Here is a 19,598-nt window from a genome sequence, read left to right on the forward strand (position 1 = left end):
TATCTTTCATTGTAATCCTACCTGTGATAATAATTAGATGACTGCTGAAAAGTGATCTGCACAGAACTGGAAGTGTCAGCTCAGCCTATTGTGAGGACTCTGTAGTCACAGGAAAGGGCAGAATCAAGATGGAGGATGTATCGATATTATGTCAGAGCACCATATCTTCCCTAGCTATTCATTAATACATTTTTATTCAACTCTATGGGACTTCCAGGAAAGCCGAGCGCTGTGCTCATCTACCTATGACAGTCCCATGGAGTTGAATTGAGTAGGGAATGTCACTGGCAGGAGTCCCAGTGGTTGGACCCCTAGGAATCAGACTCTTGCGCTCCTATCCTTTGGATAGGGGAGTAAGTGTTCCTGGGGAAACTCCTTAAATCTATGTGTGAACAGACCTAAAAAAAACACTAATAGCACGGTTTTTGGTAGACTTCTGGCAGCTGAGAGACCCAGCTCTGTCACTTTTATATTACACAATAAAATAAACATAAAATGTCTAAAATTACCAAATAAAATGAAACCAGACCTCCAGGGTCTAAACCTTGTGCAAAAAAATCACCCAAAACACAGAAATTTCTTAGGCTATGTAAAATATCTACTGTAAAGATTTCCGTATATAGGTACCATAGAAGTCCCGGCATTGACTAATATGAGGGAATCACATATGTTATTTATTACAAGAACATGATAAATACCCGTGTTCACCAAGCGATTGCCAATAAGCGATTGCCCACTTGCTACAAGTGCAAAATCTGTTTACATGTATTGCAAGCATCATGATATTTCCAGCATTCAAAAGGTAACCTGGATAAATACAGTAGACCAGCAGTTTACAGCTGTAGACAAACTACTACAACTCCCACAATGCCATACTGGGAGTTGTAGTTTCCAAACAGCTAGAGAAAACTGCAGGTTGGAGACCACTGGTATCCACCAAAGAAAGAGCTGTCCGAAGGAGTTGTATGAAATTAGGAAAACATGACTGCTTTCCTTCAGTAACAGCGCCACTCCTGTCTATGGGCTGTGCCAGGTACTGCAGCTCAGGGAGGCCAAAAACACCTTTAATTTTACTAGGTTAGTTATCATTACAAACTCTAATCTGTACTGGGCCAGTATTTGCTCTTTGTAAGTGGTTCTCTGGGCACTGGATTGTACAACAGTGATCTGCAGCCTGTAGCTTCGCCTCATCAGCGATCATGAAAGATCAATTTAAAAGGACCTGCTGAGAGTTGCAGTTTCTCAACAGCTGGAGAAACTGCTGCCTTAGGCTACATGCACACGACCGTTGTGTTTTGCGGTCCGCAAAACACGGATGGCGTCCGTGTGCGTTCCGCAATTTGCCGAACGGCACGGACAGCCATTGATTGCCTATTCTTGTCTGCAAAACGGACAAGAATAGGACAGGTTATATATTTTTTTTGCGGACAACGGAATGGAGCGGCATTGAAGTGAATGGGTCCGCATCAAAGCCACAAAAACTGCGGCTCAGATGCGGACCAAAACAACGTTTGTGTGCATGAGGCCTTAGAAGAACAAAAATTTGTGCAGAGTACTCTTCAGGGACATCACTTACTTATGCAAAGTTCTGGGTTAATGGACTTTACTAATGTAGGCTTTGACCCCAGGCATTTTTAAACTTCTGTCTAAAAGACTGTTACAAATTCAGCTCTGCTACATCTGTATTTTACTGGGAATCACAGGGTCAGTAAATTAGGACACCCCCTTAGTGCAGTTCCTTTGTAGTCTATAGTCTTTCAGCATCTAGGACTAAACTTCCTCTGTACATATAGGTCATTGGTTACTTTTGGTTACCGACCATATTTTTCATGTAATATATGGATTATACATCTTCCATTATTATACAGATTTCCTTCTTTTCTCTGATTGGCTGACGTTTGCTCTTATACCAATATATCCTGTCTATATAGTATGATGGCAGCCATTGTGTGAAGGTTAGTTCATCATCAATGGAAGCTAACCAAAAGTCCAGGTTTCCATATAGAATTAATCTACACAAAAAGTTGAATAACTTTAAGTACATGACATTACTTATCTTGTACTGTTCCTGAGTTACAGTCTGTATTATAGTCCAGAGCTGCATTCACAATTCTGCAGGCTTGAGAACTGGAATCTCTCAGCTTGCTTGCAAAGTGTTTGCTCTGGTGATCTTTATGAATAGTCCCAGAATGCAGCATACCGAAGACCATCCCATTAGAGGAAGTCAGACAATTTTGTGAACCGCTTTCGCTGACAACCAGCAGAATTGTGAGTGCAGCTCTGAGCTATAACACGGCCAGTAACTCAGGATCTATAAAAGATTTAAAAAAAATCATATTTATGCAGATTATATCTATACAAACTGTAAAACGAAAATAAAATGCACTCAGAAAATGGCAGCCAAGTGTATAGAATATGGATATGATTCAAATGGTAAATTCAGAAATCTGCAGATTTCCTTGCCTGAGATATTAATCTACTAATTTCCTTTCACTACATTCTGGTAGCATCTCCATGTTTAAAGAGATTATTCATTTTCTATGATATACTGTTCCCTGTTATCAGCCATTTCAGGCTCAGGAAAGGATGAATGTAGCGCTTTTCAGTGGGATTACCGACAGAATATCCCAAACTATTCCTGACCAGTGACGTGCCTAGGGAGGGGCGGGGGGTGCGATCCGCCCCGGCTGCCGGCTCTCAGGGGGATGCCAGAAGCAATGAGCGCTTCCATCAATACAGATGGGAGCGCTCATTGCTGGAGCGCTGACGCCCACATACTGCGGCGAGCACGGGAGCACATAATTCCCTGCCCCACCGCCGATCACTGCCATAGGCTTCAGGCCTAGTAGGCCTGAAGCCTATGCAGTAGTGAAATCCCGGCGCAGGCGTGCGTGATAACGTCATCATGCGCCTTTGCCGGGATGCAGCAGCACAGTGAAGTGTGCGCGCCTTCCTTTCATCTGCAAGCGCAGGTGAGTATTTAGCTTTTATTTATTTTTTATTTTATGTGCCAACAGTGGGGGACGACATGGGGGGGCACACAGGAGGACATGTGGGGGAAAAATATTATGGTGGGATACTGTGTGGGGGCAAATTATTATGGGAGGGATTACTATGTGGGGGCAATAATTATGGGAGGGATTACTATGTGGGGGCAAATAATTGTGGGAGGGATTACTATGTAGGGGGCAAATTACTATATAGGGGAGTGTGGGGGCAAATTACTATGTGGGGGCAAATTACTATATGGGGCAGTGTGGGGGAAACCACTGTGTGGGGGCAGAGTGGGGGAAATAACTGTGGGGGGGCAGTGTGGGGGAAACTACTGTGTGGGGCAAATTACTATATGGGGCAGTGTGGGGGAAATTACAGTGTGGGGGAAATTACAGTGTGGGGGAAATTACTGTGGGGGGGTCAGTGTGGGGGAAACTACTGTGGGGGGGCAGTATGGGGGAAACTACTGTGGGGGGGGCAGTATGGGGGAAACTACTGTGTGTGGGAAACTACTGTGTGGGGGGCAGTGTCGGGGAAATTACTGTGTGGGGGTGAAATTAGTATGAGGGGATTACTATAGGGGGCAGTGTGGGGTAAATTACTATATGGGGGCAGCGTGGGGGGCATTGTTATTGGGGAGGCACTGTAGGGGCAATTCTATTATTTTTGGGGACACTATACAGGGGTTATTGCCTGGAGCACAATATAGGGTGTTATTAATACTGGGGGCACTCTAGGGCAGTGTTTCCCAACCAGTGTGCCTCCAGCTGTTGCAAAACTACAACTCCCAGCATGCCCACACAGCCAAAGGCTGTCCGGGCATGCTGGGAGTTGTAGTTTTGCAACAGCTGGAGGCACACTGGTTGGGAAACACTGCTCTAGGGGACATTATAGCTGCTGTGGAAACTATAGGGACATTTGGGGTAATTTATCAAACTGGTGTAAAGTAGAACTGGCTTAGTTGCCCATAGCAGCCAATCAGATTCCACCTTTCATATTTGATAGCTCTTTTGGAAATCCAGTTCTACGTTACACCAGTTTGATAAATGACCCCAATTATGTCTACTGGGGTCACTATTTTTTCAGCAGTATAGTACCTGGGGCAGTGGGGGGCACAACGGGCACAGTATTGGGGGTGGCAGCAGGATGACACTGTGGGGACACCAGGATGGGAGGAAAAACTGAGAAATCGAACATGTCTGTGTTACAAACTCTGTAGAGACGAGATGCGGCTGAAAGAATTTGTCATGGCGGTCTAACAGAGGAGAAGAGGAAAGAGAAGGTCTACATGACAGGAGATGTCCCTGGATGTAAGAGGTATGTGGTCAAGTATTGGGGGGGGGGGGGGGGGCAGAGAAAGGACTCGCCCCTGGTGCCGAACACCCTAGGCACGCCACTGTTCCTGACCCCATGATCTTGCATATCTCCAGTTCTTAGAACCCCTAAATCATTTACACAGGAGTCAACAATACTGGCAGCTCATCTTATAATACTGCCTTTAATCTCTATGCTGAAATTAAAGCTATCTTGTCCCTTTAAACATAATGTCACAGATCATCTGCAAATGTTCCTCTTCAGACCTTGGCGGTCAGCCTCGTCCTGCTTGGGGGTACAGGCGGTGGAGTTTTTCTAGGGGGCTGTAATGCCTATAAGATCAGAACAACATTCAGATCAGTCACAGTAAATTCATTTCATAAACTAAGAGATCAAAGAAACCTGAGAAAACAAGCAAGAACTTTCCGTGTGGTGTATATGTGACTATATGTCATTTATTCCCAGACAGTGGTCTTTCCAGTGAAATAAGAAAATGTTATCAATTATCATTTATTGTGTTTGTCATATGTTGTCAGAAACTTTCCTTTCATATCTATCTAGAGAGGCTTTTAGAAAGTCTCCATGCAGGTTGGTGCCCACACTGGAGATGGCAAAATCCCTCCTCTCCGACTGTCCATGGACTTAGGGGTGATTGATGACCATGATTACCACCTAATTGTCCTGGAAATGGTACCGGGGTTAATGAAGGTGGTTTAGGCCAGGATAATCTATTAAAGGGGTTGTCCCATCTGGCTGTTTCCACAGTGAGATGGGACTAAACACTAACTCCAGGTGGCCGGACCTATGGAAACTGCTGAGCGGGCTGGCACTCCGCTATTTCCACAACTCCCATTGCAGTGAATTGGAACTACGTAAACAGGCTACTGTAACTCCCAAGTTACGGAAACAGCCTAGCTTGCGGTGCTACGCTATTTTCTATGAAAACAATGAAACACCAGCCCACTCGGCAGTTTCCATAAGCCTGTTGACAGCACTGGGTAGAGGCTGGGGAGAGCAGTACAAACATACCTTTTCTCATTAGGAGAAGCATGAGCATGAACTTTTACTCTGCCAGGTTCTGCTCCTGTAAGTGACAACTGTGAAGCGCTCTCTGCATTTATCCTCTCTGTTCTGAGTGACAGCTGTAGCATCCAACCAGAAAACCACTACAGCTGTCCCTCAGATCAGAGAAGAGGGACTGGGAAGCAGCTCAGAGCAGAAGGCACTTTATAGTCAGGCTCCACCTCCTGGGTCCTTACAGTGTCTGGCAGAATAAAAGCTCATATTCACACTAATCCTGATGATACAAGCTCTTCCAAAGGTAATTTTGTCCTGCTTGGCATGTTGTATTTCACCTTACATCCTCGGATAAGCCACTGCCACAGATGTTTAGCCCCTGCCGATCTGGTTGTGTCACTGTTCTGAGAACCCAGTGTTATATTGTCACTATTCAGGAAGCCAGAGCATCTATTCTTTAAAAGTGGTTCTTGACTCCTACTGAAAGACACAGTTGGGTTGTCCAGAATTAGAAAAAAACATGACTGCTATCTTCCGGCAACAGTGCCAGCCCTGTCTATATGACGTGGGTAATACTGCAGCTCATCTTCCTGAAAGTGACTGTTCTGCGTTGCAATACTGAGCCGGTGTGGTGTTGTATTTAGAAAAAAGTAGCCATGTTTTTCTAATCCTGTTCAATCTTTTTAAAAGTATCTTGTATTTCTCTGCCCTTATCACATCACCTTTACCTTAGTGGGTGCTTGAGTTGGGGGTGGTGGTGGTGGTCTGCTTGGTGGAGGAATTCTCAGTTGATGAGTATTTTTTACAGCACCCCTCTCTAGCTGCTTGCTGACCGGGTGGTGACTAGGCTGATGTCTGGCTGCTGACCTTTGTTCTTCCGTCCTGGTACTGGACTGCAAGTTGATTGGTCTCTTCGGGCACTGTGCAAGAACATCATGTTTCCAATATTACAAGGAAGCTGCATAGGGCTTGTTCACACCAGGCTATGATAATGTGACATTAGAGTACTACACACCTAGAAACAGCTTCTGGGTATGTTTATTTGCCCCTCATATCCAAATGTGAGCTGTGAGTCTACAGGAATTTGGAAATGCAACATATTTTTTTTTTAGATGTGTTTTTGGAGTCCATCATATATATTTTTAATTGCAGCATGCTCTGGCTATGAATTTTTTTCCAGGTGTTTTCCCATACACCTCTCTATACAGAAAAAATGCATGAAAATTACATGCAAAAAATTTGTGAACAAAGAATATGTGTTTTACCGGCAAATAAAAACACAGAATCAACTTTGTGTGTGCAGGAGGCCTTACTGTAGATACTATAGGTATTAGTTGTCAAGTACTTTCCACCCGACTACAAACCATTGTCCCAACATGACAAACTTACCATGTGAGTCTGAGGTTTGGGTCTCGAGGAAGAATCAAGTCTTGCTTTCTCCCCACTTTCACTTATAAAGTAAAAATATTTAAAACAATATTATATTAATATGGGAAAAATGTAGTTAGTTCATGTTATGAATTGGGGTTAATACATAGTACAGTTTTAGAATAAGGCATAGTACAGAATTTGTAGAAAACAGTAGCTTTATATAATAGCCAAAGAAAACATTTATAACTTATCTCTTTATCCACACCTCTCCCCTTTCTTCCAAAAAATTTACAGCAGTTAAAAAGGAGACTTTTATAGTGATGACCTATCCGGAGTATTTGATTGGTGGGGGTCCGACACCCAGCACCACCACCACAGGTCAGCTGTTTAAAAAAGCACCAGCACTCGCAGTAGCTCCGCGGCCTTCTCACATGTGATGTCACACACATCTAGACATATCTTCTGATTTCAACTGACGGGTTTTTACAAGCAAAGAGCAACCCCATTTTCTAAACATGAAAAGGGGCATTTGTGAAAGGGCTGCCTGAATGTTAACAACTCTAAAAGTCAACGTCCAACCTCAAATAAAATGTAAAAAGCAGTAGCTCTTACAGCCGTAAATCTGTCACACTCGTCTTTAAAAGAGTTGTCCAGAATGAGAACATGGTGGCTTTCGGCCCGAAACAGCGCCACATCTGTCCATAGGTTGTGTCTGGCACTGCAGCTCAGCTCCACTGAAGGTTATAAGGCTGAACTGCAATACTACATATAACCTGTGCACAGGTGTGGTGCCGTTTCTGGAAGAAAGCAGCCATGTTTATTACATTTTGGACAACAGGCGTTCTGGAGGTTCACATGGTATGCTGGCGGAGACCAGGAGGAATGGGCACTGGGAGTGGTGAAATTACCCTTCTTCACTAATCTTTTATACAGGGGGACATTCAGTAATAATACGCCTACCTCTTGTGCAGAGACCCTGCTACAGGCACATTGTCCGACTGAAGGCATTTTTTTAAAAACCCGTGTTTGTGGAGGTATATGGACAACATCAGTATAATCCCAGCTAGTAATGATAGAGGAATAAAGATCCAGAAGACCACAGACTGTGAACCTGGCAATAATAGAGGTAAAATCAGATGCAATGCCAGTGAATACCGATATAATTATAGGAAAAATGAAGTCTTAGAGGACTTACTATCTGCAGGCACCGGTCCACTGTCTAAACTGCCGCCATTACCTGTCTGGTTACAATAGGGAGGCCTCCATCCAGGGAGACAATGGCAGTTCTGGTTATTATTGCAAATCTGTAGATTATACTGTATGTTAGTTTCAAAAAGGGGTTTACAGGTAATTTAACATTATTAGATATCATCAGATTAGATATGAGCTGGCAGGACAATATTAAGAATAATGAACCACAGAGTAATACCAGTGCAATACTTCATTTGTACTGTGGTGGCGCTGCAGGAACACTTATCACTACCTGCTGCGTTCTCTCACAGAAAACAGCATAACAGGTGGCTTCACCAACAGGACAAGCTGTGCTCGGCTTATCATCTGGAGGCCCTGCTAACAAAAGGGCATTTCTAAAGCAAACTACCTTTTAAAGGGTATGTCCCATTAAGACAACTTATCCCCTATCTGTAGGATAGGGGATAAGTGTCTGATTGGCGGGGTTCTGACTGCTATGGCCTCCACCAATCACGGTCATGCACACCGCTGCTCCATTCGGCTCTATGGGCTATAGGAGATAGATGAGTGCTTGTACTTGGCTATCTCTGGCAGCAGGGCCGGCACTTCCATAGAGGCAAGGGGGCAATTGCCCCTAGGCCCCGGAGTCCTTAGGGGCCCCCCCCGCGCCGGACCGCAACTAACTTTAGGCAGGACAATCACACGGAGATGAGCGCTCATCTCCAGTCATCTGTATTGCTGTCGTCAGGACAGCGATACAGATGGCTGTGCGGCAGGGGAGGGAGAGGTGTGTCCCTTTTCCTTCCTCTGATAGGCTGCAGGCACTAGACCAGCAGCCTATCAGAGGCCGGCAGGCGGCGCGATGACGTCATCGCGCCGCCTGAGCCCTGAGTCGTACACAGCGCGGGAAACAGGCCGGAAAAGGCCTGCATCGCATTGCTGCCAAGGAGGTAAGTATGTGTTTTTTTTCTTTTTGTTTTTTTTCTGTACAATACTGGTGGCTACTGGCAAATGATAGGGGAGTGGCCTATGGCTAGTGGCACATGATAGGGGGGGGCCCTATGGCTAGTGGCACATGATAGGGGGGCCCTATGGCTAGTGGCACATGATAGGGGGGGCCCTATGGCTAGTGGCACATGATGGGGGGGCCCTATGGCTAGTGGCACATGATGGGGGGGCCCTATGGCTAGTGGCACATGATGGGGGGGCCCTATGGTTAGTGGCACATGATAGGGGGGCCCTATGGCTACTGGCACATGATAGGGGGGGGGCCGCCTATGGCTACTGGCACATGATAGGGGGGGCCGCCTATGGCTACTGGCACATGATAGGGGGGGCCGACTATGGCTACTGGCACATGTTGATGGGGGGCTCAGGCTACTGGCACATGATAGGGGGGCCCTATGGCTACTGGCACATGATAGGGGGGCCGCCTATGGCTACTGGCACATGATAGGGGGGGGGGCGCCTATGGCTACTGGCACATGTTGATGGGGGGCTCAGGCTACTGGCACATGATTGGAGGGCATCTATGAGGGCACATTTTACTGGCACATTATTGGGGGACATCTATGGGTGCACTTCTTACTGGCACATTATTGGTGGCACTATAGGGGCATCTACTGAGGCCACAAAGAACGGTTATTTTATATGGGGGCTCTGTATAGGGGCATTTTATACTGGGACACATTGTGGTGGGTACAATGGGGAAGGGGGGAGAGGACTACTATGGGGTCATCTACGGGGGCACTGAGAAGGGGTATTTTATGCTTACAAATTATGAGGGACACTGAGGGCATCTACTGGCGCACTATATATTGGGCATTTTATACTGGTACATTATGGGGGGCACTAGGGGGGAGAGGAGCACTATGGGGGCATTTACTGGGGTCACTATATAGGGGTATTTTATACTGGCACATTATGGGAGCACTATGGGGACATTAGCTCAACTGGGGGCATTACAAGGGGGTATTTTTTGCACTGTCACATTATAAGGAGAATTATTTCTACTGGGGGGGCATTATGGTGGGCTTTATTACTCCCCCGTGGTATGACCCCTTAGTAGCAGCACCATCCTCTCCCTGCTCTGCTATCTCTCTGCCCCTTCTCCAAATTCTTATTATGAAATCTTTCTCATTAGGATAAAACACAACATCAGCTCCGCCGAGCCCCCGGCCAAAGTGTGGAAGTGGTGTCCGAGATCCCCAAGGGCCAAGCCAAGTAACTGTAAGTTTTCATATGAATTATGTTTATGTTATACACATATAGCCTACACTGTGCCCCACAATATACAGTATACCGCTACACTGTGCCCCAAAATATACAGTTTCTTCTGTAAAAGTCATCAAGTGTCATGGGGGGGCCCCTTATTGTTTTTCGCCCCAGGGCCCCATTTCACCTAGAACCGGCCCTATCTGGCAGTCCATAGAGTTTAGTGGAGCAGCGGACATGCATGTCTCTCCATTCAACAGGGAGCACTGGCCCCCGTTTTCGTGATCAGAGAGAGCCCCAGTGGTCGGGCTCCCTTCAATCACACACAAATCCTCTATCCTGTGGTTAATGAGACAACCCCCTTAAATTTACCCAACTGATTTTATTGCTTTTTGCCGCTTTTCTTGTTGAATTTGGAACTTAATGCCAGATGTTTCAGGATATAAAAGAGACCAGATATACTCACCCCATTTCCACTGCATTTCTTAGCACATTCATCCACTTGCAAGAATGATATATTTTTGCACTGTCCTTCAAAGCAAAGCTGCAGAAAATAAATTACATTATAAGATGTGGAGCAATCCAGGTCCTCATTCCCACAGTCCATTTCCAAATGTTATGGGGGAGGGGTCATAACATTTGTCTTCCTTATGTACAAGACTTGTGTAATGAAATATTCTGTTCCGGATATTCTTGTATTGTATAAAGTGGACCCCACTTTATACAATACAAGAATATCAGGAACAGAATATTTCATTACACAAGTCTTGTACATAAGGAAGACAATTTGTTAGGCTGATCTGACATTTTATCTTCACCGCTACATTGGAGCTAATTATCAGGACAGTAAAGGTTTATGCTGCTGTCTACAGTTGTGGTCAAAAGTTTTACGATTGACACAAATTTTGGTTTTCACAAAGTCTGTTGCTTCCGTGTTTTTAGATCTTTTTGTCAGATGTTTCTATGGTATACTGAAGTACAATTATAAGCATTTTGTAAGTTTTTTTTTAACTTTTATTAACAAATACATACAAGTTTATACACTCAATATTTTCAGTGTTGACCCTTCTTTTTTAAGACTTCTGCAATTTACCCTGACATGATGGATATCAGCTTCTGGGCCAAATCTTGATGGCAACCCATTTTTACCTAATCAGTGCTCAGAGTTTAGCACAATTTCAGGTTCTCAATGGAATTAAGATTTGGGTCCATGACCAGGAAACTCCTCAGAATTTCACCAACCCGCTTAGTTATCACTTTTGCCTTGTGACATGGTCTCCATCATGCTGGAAAAAGCATCACCAACTTTCTCCAGGATCATTGGGAGCAGTTGCTCTTGGTGGATGTTTTGATTCCATTCTTTATTCACGGCAGTGTTCTTAGGCAAAACTTTGAGTGAGCCCACTCCCTTGGATGAGAAACAACCTCACACATGAATGGTCTCAACTGTTGGTACGACACAGGACTCATGGTAGCGCTCACCTTTTCTTCTCCAGACAATCATTTTCCTTCTCTAGACAGTCAGAGAAAATAACTTTACTCCAGTCCTTCCCAGTCCAATCCCTGTAATTCCTGCAGAATGTCAGTCTGTCCTTGATGTTTTTCTTGGAGAGAAGTGGCTTCTTTGCTGCCCTTCTTGATACCAGGCCATCCTCCAAAAGCCTTCGCCTACCTATGCGTACAGATGCACTCACACCTGCCTGCTGCCATTGCTGAGCAATCTCTGCACTAGTGGGGAACGGCTCCTGTAGCTAAAGGTGGACTTAGATGGAGCAATAATTGGACAATCTGTCCATCTAAAGATGCAGCCGATCACCCGATGAATGAGCGAAAAGCTCGTTCATTGGGTGAAACTGTCATTAGTGCAGGCACCTAAATGATCGTTTCTGGGCAGCAGATCGTGCCATCTAAACAGTGATCTGCTGCCCAGAAACAATGCAGCTGTATGAGGATGAGCGATCACCTGTGGAGGTGATCGCTGCATGCAAATGCTGAGCTTCACCTCCACTTATCGAGCAGCCGAATGTTGGGAAGGAACACTTCCTTCGCGACAATCTGCTGCTTCTCGGCCCGTCTAAATCCACTTTAAGTCCCCTCTAGGAGATGGTCCTGGCTCTTGCTGAAATTAAATGTAGCAGGGCTGAAATGCAGTGGAAATTTTTTTTTTGTGATTAAGTTAATTTTCATGATAAGGAATTAAGTTACAATTAATTGTAATTCATCTGATCATTCTTCATAATATAGAGTTAATGCACATTGCTATCATAAAAATTGAAGCAACAGACTTTGTAAAAACCAAAATTTGTGTCGACCTCAAAACTTCTGGCCATGACTGTACACTGGATACAGCTGTAACAGACTCTCAGATGTGAGGAGGTCTGAGGCTGACAGCCTCTGGGTGTAAATAATTCACTGGCAGCAAACAGAGATCATTGCCATGATCACACAAAGTTTACTAGAAAGTTGCAGAACTTTTCTTTATATGGTGATCTAGCATTGCTTATACTATACTTATACACGGCAATATGTTTTTTTTAGGAAATTCAATAGAAGAAGACATAGGATAGAGTATATCCAACCTCATTCAGTCCGCATTTAGTGCCTGAAAGGACAAGGCCTGGATCCATCATATCTTCCTCTTCAGTTATTCTGTAAACATGTGTCCCCCTGCAGAGAATGCGTCTCCCCTGCACGGTAATAGTGGTGTCTATCGCAACTGCGTTTTGTTCAATGGGTTTAAAGGCAGAGCTTAAGCATTGGATCTTCCCACACTTGGCATGTCTAGAAAGAACAGACAATACGACTTATAGAAAAGTTGCTCTAACTAAAGAATTATCAGTGATTACTGCACTTATGCTGCCCTACATACCACAGATGAATTGGGCCATGCCCAATGGTTTTGTTCACCAGGACAACCATCTCTTATAAGGCCATTCCTCCAGCAGTGAGCTGATCCCTCAAGCTGGTCATAACTGTCGGCTGCAGCTATCCCTCCTGATCTTCCCATACATATGCATGCTTAGCTCGGCCGAGCATGCATATTTAGTGAATGGGGAGAGCGGGAGAAAACTGCTGACACTTCTATCAGAGGTTTATCTTCCCGAGAATAGAATCAGGTGTTGAAATCCAGTGTCCGATTTTTATCTTCACTGAGATCTGCTGCTGGGGAAGTGTCTGCCATGACGACCTCAGGTATCGCATAGGTTCTGCTTTGCTAAGTTATGGCACATCGAATATTGGTAATGTAGCCCCATTTGAGCTGGACTACTACACAGCCCACTCACTTGGTTTCACACTTCCTGTATTCACCATTCATATCTCGACCGCAGTTGCCATACTGATCGCCAGCTGCATTGATCCTTTCAAAGCACACATTCGGCGCTATGCTCGCTCCTGTAATACATACACAATGTACATGTTGAGTACTGTATGGTGATGTTCCCCACAGAAAATCTATAGGAGATACAGTATATCCATCTTTATATAGATGTGGCTGTGTCTGGGTAGGCCGATAGTGTAAAATCCTGATAATCCACCAAACAGAATCATTAAAGGATCACTTTGGGTAAACTTAAAGGGTTTCTGTCATCAGAAAAATCGTTATGTAGCTGGCTGACATTAGCGATGTGCTATTGTCAGCAGAACATAACTGTATGACTTATATCTCCCTGCCTGCCGCCATTCGCGCTAAATAAGGACTTTTATAATATGAAAATGAGCCTCTAGGTGCTAGTGGGGCGTTGCTGCAGCACCTAGAGGCTCCGTCCTGTCACCGTTTGGCACGCCCTTGTAAAGGTGATTGACATCCTCAGTCTCCTCCGTGCCCCGCAAATCCCGCGCCGTCCATTTTAGTATTAGGCGCAGGCACAGTGAGTGAAGGACGCTCGCCTGCTTCAGTCCTTCACTCACTGTGCCTAATACTAAAATGGACGGCGCAGGATTTGCGGGATTTGCGCATTTTGCGTAATGGAATTGCGGACCCATTCATTTCTATAGGGCCGCACTATGTGCTGCCCGGATCTGGAATTGCGGATCCGCACTTCTGGGTCCGCAATTCAGTTCCCGAAAAAAACAGAACCTGTCCTATTCTTGTCCGCAATAGCAGACAATATTAGGCATTTTCTATTAAGTGCCGGCGATGTGTGGTCCGCAAAATGTGGAACGCACATTGCCGGTGTCCGTGTTTTGGAGGTCCGCGGATCCGCAAAACACACACAGACGTGTGACTGGATCCTTAATCTGCTGACTGATGCCCCTAAACCCAGTGTAGCAAATTTGCATGGAGTGTGTCTTTTAAGACACGAATACTCCTAATGAGTTATGTTCCCCAGACAAGACAGAATTAGAAAAAGAGGCCTTCACTTTAAGGGCTCATGCGCATGTGCAGCCCATTCCGTCCATTGGGGACCGCAAATTGCTACCACAGTCCATTATCCATCCGAACAGGAAAAAAATAGAACATGTTCTATTTTTTTGCGGTGCGGAGGCACGGACAGAAAACCACGTAAGCACTCCGTAGTGCTTCTGTGGGGTTCTGTGCTTCCGGTCCGCAACGCACCTTCCGGATTGCGGATCCATTCAAGTGAATAGGTCTACATTCATGATGTGGTGCACAAACAGCCGGTGCCAATGCCAATATATTGCGGTCTCGCTGTTTGCGGGCCACAATACGGGCCTGGCCAGCATAGCATAGCTATACAGTATACATTCTGTGGCACTTTCATAAAAGCTGAGACATTTCTCCATCATGGCCTGACTCACCATTTCCCCAGAGCTGCTGACACTGTTGCTGATGGGTAAGACATCTCCCGTTGTAACAAAAAGCTTCTCCATTTTGGCAAGAGGTTCCATCCATCTGGAAGGAGTTAGCAGGACACGCAGCAGAATGTCCGGTACAGAATTCTGGAAGGTCACAGGCTCTGGATGTCTTCCGACATGGGAACCCAGGTGGCCTGAGCTAATGAGGAATTTTACACACAGGGATTATGCTACAAGTGTTTCATATAAGTCCCGGAGTTTACACCCCATGCATAGAACAGTTTCTACAGACACAGGAGAGATGTCTTACTTTGCAATGATGGCAGCAAGTCCCATGGGCACATTCAGCCCCTGGCAGCAGCGTGCATGTGGTGGCATTACAGCATGGATTATCACATTGCTAAAAAATAAAATAAAAAATGAGGGTTAAAAGTTAAAGAGAAAGCTGGTCATAGACAGACGCTGCAGAATGATATTTCAACTAATATCAGCACGCACGTATCTAATGTCTATGGATAGCTGGGCGATTGCAAGAGGTGTGCACGGGACTTGAAGCTCCATACTATGCTTATATGTGTACAATGTCAATTGCCCTAATTCACCTGAAATGAAAAAGGCAAATTATTTTCATTTAAAATATCCTTCTCAGGCCTCGTTCACATTTCCGTGTCAGTGACATGTCCGTTAAAAAGCATACATGTTTCATCGGTGAAGCTGTCCGTGAAGGATCTGTGGTTGGTCCGTGTGTCCGTTTTTACCATACGTGTGTCAACTGTAATTCACTGACGTTGCTGAGCTGAAAATTTATTTCCGAAGAATCTCCTTTTAGTCTTCAGTGAAAAACTGACACAACACGGACACAAGACAGATGTGTGTCAGTGATTTTCACAGACCCATAGACTTCAATGGGCGTGCTTGGTCCGCATCACGGATCAAAGTAGTGCATGTCTCCGTGATTTTTTTTACTGACGGTCAGTAAAAAAAATACTGAAATGTGAACAGATACATTTAAATCAATGGGTACGCGTGCTGTCCGTGGAAAGTGTGGACAGCACACGTCAGTGAAAAACGGAAATGTGGACTGAGTTCATACTTCAGTTATTTGGTCAGTTATTTTGATCAGTTATTGTGAGCCCAAACCGGGTGAGGGTCAAAAACACAGAACGGGAGGAAATCTTTACATTACACCTGATCTCTTAGTAGGCTGCACTACTGGTTTTGGCTCACAACAACTGATGTTAATAACTGACCAAACACTGAAGTGTGAACTTGGCCTAATTTATGTAGGCAGCTCCCGTGCAAAGCTATGTGTACTAAAGTTACTGCAAACCTTTGTCCTGCAATTATGTTATCCCTTGCATATACCCCCTCAGTGTCTGAGGAGCAGCACCTATCTTGATGCACATAGGTCTACAGAGGAGCTGTAGACAGAAAACGGTAGGGCATTAAAATGATTTAAAAATAGTTACAAAAGTACACATAGAGTATATTACAGAAACCACCTCTTACCTCAAGATCTCCACAATCACACTGCTCCCCCTCCTCCAAGAAGCCATTGCCACAACGTGCTCCTCCATACAGATTCTTGGTGTCTGGGATGTTGCTGAGGCACATTCCTCCTCCTGAACGTAAGAAGCGGTCCAGTTCTCGTATATTACAGGCATTGAACACTTTGGGGAAAGGATGCCTGAAAACAGCATAGAAAACAACTGACTCTGAGCTCAATCCTACGCCATAAGCATAGCCGCTGGCAACTGTTACCACGGTGGGCAGCATATTACCAGGATGCCACATCGTGGAGATATGAGGCCATGCCCTTCCATAACTGCAGGGAGCAGCATTTTGTTATATTACCTTTCTGATGTTTGTATTGTCCACATGCAGCTAGAAATGGGGGCGGCAGTATGGGTGCCATCAATGGCATAGGCAGAGAGGGGATTAGCTCAGAAATATGATGGCATCAAGTGCTGAGACGTAATGACATTGTTTCAGAGCTGTAGTATTGCTGGTTTTGAGGCACTGTCAGTCTCACGACTTGGTGACTAATCACACACTTACTTTTTACACTATCGTTACTACTTTTTAGGTTATTACTGTTTACTCACCCAGTAGCAGCAGCCATGATGCAGCCGCCGTCATCCGGTTTTGCTGTGCAACAACCGGCAGCATCATGGCTCATTCCAAAATTATGTCCCATTTCATGGGCCATCGTGGCCGCCACTCCAATTGCATTGTCTGAATGATCCTGCGGTAACATAAACAGATTATACTGACTGAAAGAAATAATGCAATGGAAGAAAACGGACCATGTACATAAAACTGGTATTTAATACAATAATAATAGTAAAAATAACATTTGGTGCTTACCATGTTCACACCTCCAGACTGATAGGAAGAGCACATTGCCTGCAGTGGAGCCAGTCCAATTGTGGTACCGTGGAAAGTGCGCCCTCTGCAGGAGACAGATTGGAATCTTACAAACAAGGCAGACTATGGCACCAACCACCATACAGAACCTGATCCATTTCTTATCCCCCCCCAAAAAACTAGACAGCTCCCTTTTATTTGCCAGCTCCATCAACAATGTGCTGCTTGTTAGGGGTCTGGAAGATAGAATGTAGTATTAAATTATGCCCAATGATGTCAATGTGGTACAAGTAATACATGGGCTTGCCAAGTCCACCAAAAGGGGAGTCCCTCTTTGCACTGGCTTCCTATTCTGGCTAATCAAGGGGTGTATCAAGCATTGTCCCCCTCTATTAAATTCATATGCCCTAATAGGATATATAGATCGGAAGAGATAGCCCAAAAAATTAAACAATCTTCAGTAAATATAACTTTTTATTTAACTTCTTCTGTGAATTCTACTTACAGTGGCGGAAATAATTATTTGACCCCTCACTGATTTTGTAAGTTTGTCCAATGACAAAGAAATGAAAAGTCTCAGAACAGTATCATTTCAATGGTAGGTTTATTGTAACAGTGGCAGATAGCACATCAAAAGGAAAATCGAAAAAATAACTTTAAATAAAAGATAGCAACTGATTTGCATTTCATTGAGTGAAATAAGTATTTGAACCCCTACCAACCATTAAGAGTTCTGGCTCCCACAGAGTGGTTAGACACTTCTACTCAATTAGTCACCCTCATTAAGGACACCTGTCTTAACTAGTCACCTGTATAAAAGACACCTGTCCACAGAATCAATCAATCAAGCAGACTCCAAACTCTCCAACATGGGAAAGACCAAAGAGCTGTCCAAGGATGTCAGAGACAAAATTGTAGACCTGCACAAGGCTGGAATGGGCTACAAAACCATTAGCAAGAAGCTGGGAGAGAAGGTGACAACTGTTGGTGCGATTGTTCGAAAATGGAAGGAGCACAAAATGACCATCAATCGACCTCGCTCTGGGGCTCCACGCAAGATCTCACCTCGTGGGGTGTCAATGGTTCTGAGAAAGGTGAAAAAGCATCCTAGAACTACACGGGAGGAGTTAGTTAATGACCTCAAATTAGCAGGGACCACAGTCACCAAGAAAACCATTGGAAACACATTACACCGCAATGGATTAAAATCCTGCAGGGCTCGCAAGGTCCCCCTGCTCAGGAAGGCACATGTGCAGGCCCGTCTGAAGTTTGCCAATGAACACCTGAATGATTCAGAGAGTGACTGGGAGAAGGTGCTGTGGTCTGATGAGACCAAAATAGAGCTCTTTGGCATTAACTCAACTCGCTGTGTTTGGAGGAAGAAAAATGCTGCCTATGACCCCCAAAACACCGTCCCCACCGTCAAGCATGGGGGTGGAAACATTTTGCTTTGGGGGTGTTTTTCTGCTAAGGGCACAGGACAACTTATTCGCATAAACGGGAAAATGGACGGAGCCATGTATCGTGAAATCCTGAGCGACAACCTCCTTCCCTCTGCCAGGAAACTGAAAATGGGTCGTGGATGGGTGTTCCAGCACGACAATGACCCAAAACATACAGCAAAGGCAACAAAGGAGTGGCTCAAGAAGAAGCACATTAAGGTCATGGAGTGGCCTAGTCAGTCTCCGGACCTTAATCCAATCGAAAACCTATGGAGGGAGCTCAAGCTCAGAGTTGCACAGAGACAGCCTCGAAACCTTAGGGATTTAGAGATGATCTGCAAAGAGGAGTGGACCAACATTCCTCCTAAAATGTGCGCAAACTTGGTCATCAATTACAAGAAACGTTTGACCTCTGTGCTTGCAAACAAGGGTTTTTCCACCAAGTATTAAGTCTTTTTTTGTTAGAGGGTTCAAATACTTATTTCACTCAATGAAATGCAAATCAGTTGCTATCTTTTATTTAAAGTTATTTTTTCGATTTTCCTTTTGATGTGCTATCTGCCACTGTTACAATAAACCTACCATTGAAATGATACTGTTCTGAGACTTTTCATTTCTTTGTCATTGGACAAACTTACAAAATCAGTGAGGGGTCAAATAATTATTTCCGCAACTGTATATCTTTATCGGAAAGTTGTGTGAAATCTATATGGCTGCCACTACAGCTCTGATGGGGTAATCACCCACCTTTCCCAGACATATGTATCACCATACAGGACTATAGACAACTGGAATGGCAGCCATATGTGTTGTCAACCAGCTGCTGCATAAAATGTAACTAGTCTGAAGACCTTACACTACATTGTGTATATAGCCAGTTTTTAGAAAGCCCCCATCTAATGTGCCCCAGCGCTGACATTCTTGGCATTG

The 19,598-nt window shown here is 44.7% G+C and overlaps 1 protein-coding gene across 1 annotated transcript in view; it reads right to left on the reverse strand.

Annotated features, from left to right (window-relative positions):
* Positions 1-4,283: 4,283 nt before the first annotated feature.
* The window catches only part of ADAM19 (ADAM metallopeptidase domain 19), a 117,694-nt gene continuing 102,379 nt past the window's right edge, over positions 4,284-19,598 (reverse strand). The window contains exons 10-22 of the mRNA XM_040439940.1: positions 17,227-17,311; positions 16,965-17,104; positions 16,369-16,546; positions 15,170-15,259; positions 14,863-15,058; positions 13,386-13,494; positions 12,681-12,882; positions 10,568-10,645; positions 7,892-8,000; positions 7,657-7,807; positions 6,715-6,775; positions 6,054-6,245; positions 4,284-4,640 (exon numbers count right to left, since the gene is read on the reverse strand). Of these exons, the coding sequence (XP_040295874.1) occupies positions 4,569-4,640; positions 6,054-6,245; positions 6,715-6,775; positions 7,657-7,807; positions 7,892-8,000; positions 10,568-10,645; positions 12,681-12,882; positions 13,386-13,494; positions 14,863-15,058; positions 15,170-15,259; positions 16,369-16,546; positions 16,965-17,104; positions 17,227-17,311 (1,663 nt within the window). The 3' untranslated portion in view covers positions 4,284-4,568. The remainder of the gene's footprint in view (positions 4,641-6,053; positions 6,246-6,714; positions 6,776-7,656; positions 7,808-7,891; positions 8,001-10,567; positions 10,646-12,680; positions 12,883-13,385; positions 13,495-14,862; positions 15,059-15,169; positions 15,260-16,368; positions 16,547-16,964; positions 17,105-17,226; positions 17,312-19,598) is intronic.

Source organism: Bufo bufo, chromosome 1 (genome assembly GCF_905171765.1).
Source record: "Bufo bufo chromosome 1, aBufBuf1.1, whole genome shotgun sequence".
Classification (NCBI taxonomy): domain Eukaryota; kingdom Metazoa; phylum Chordata; class Amphibia; order Anura; family Bufonidae; genus Bufo; species Bufo bufo.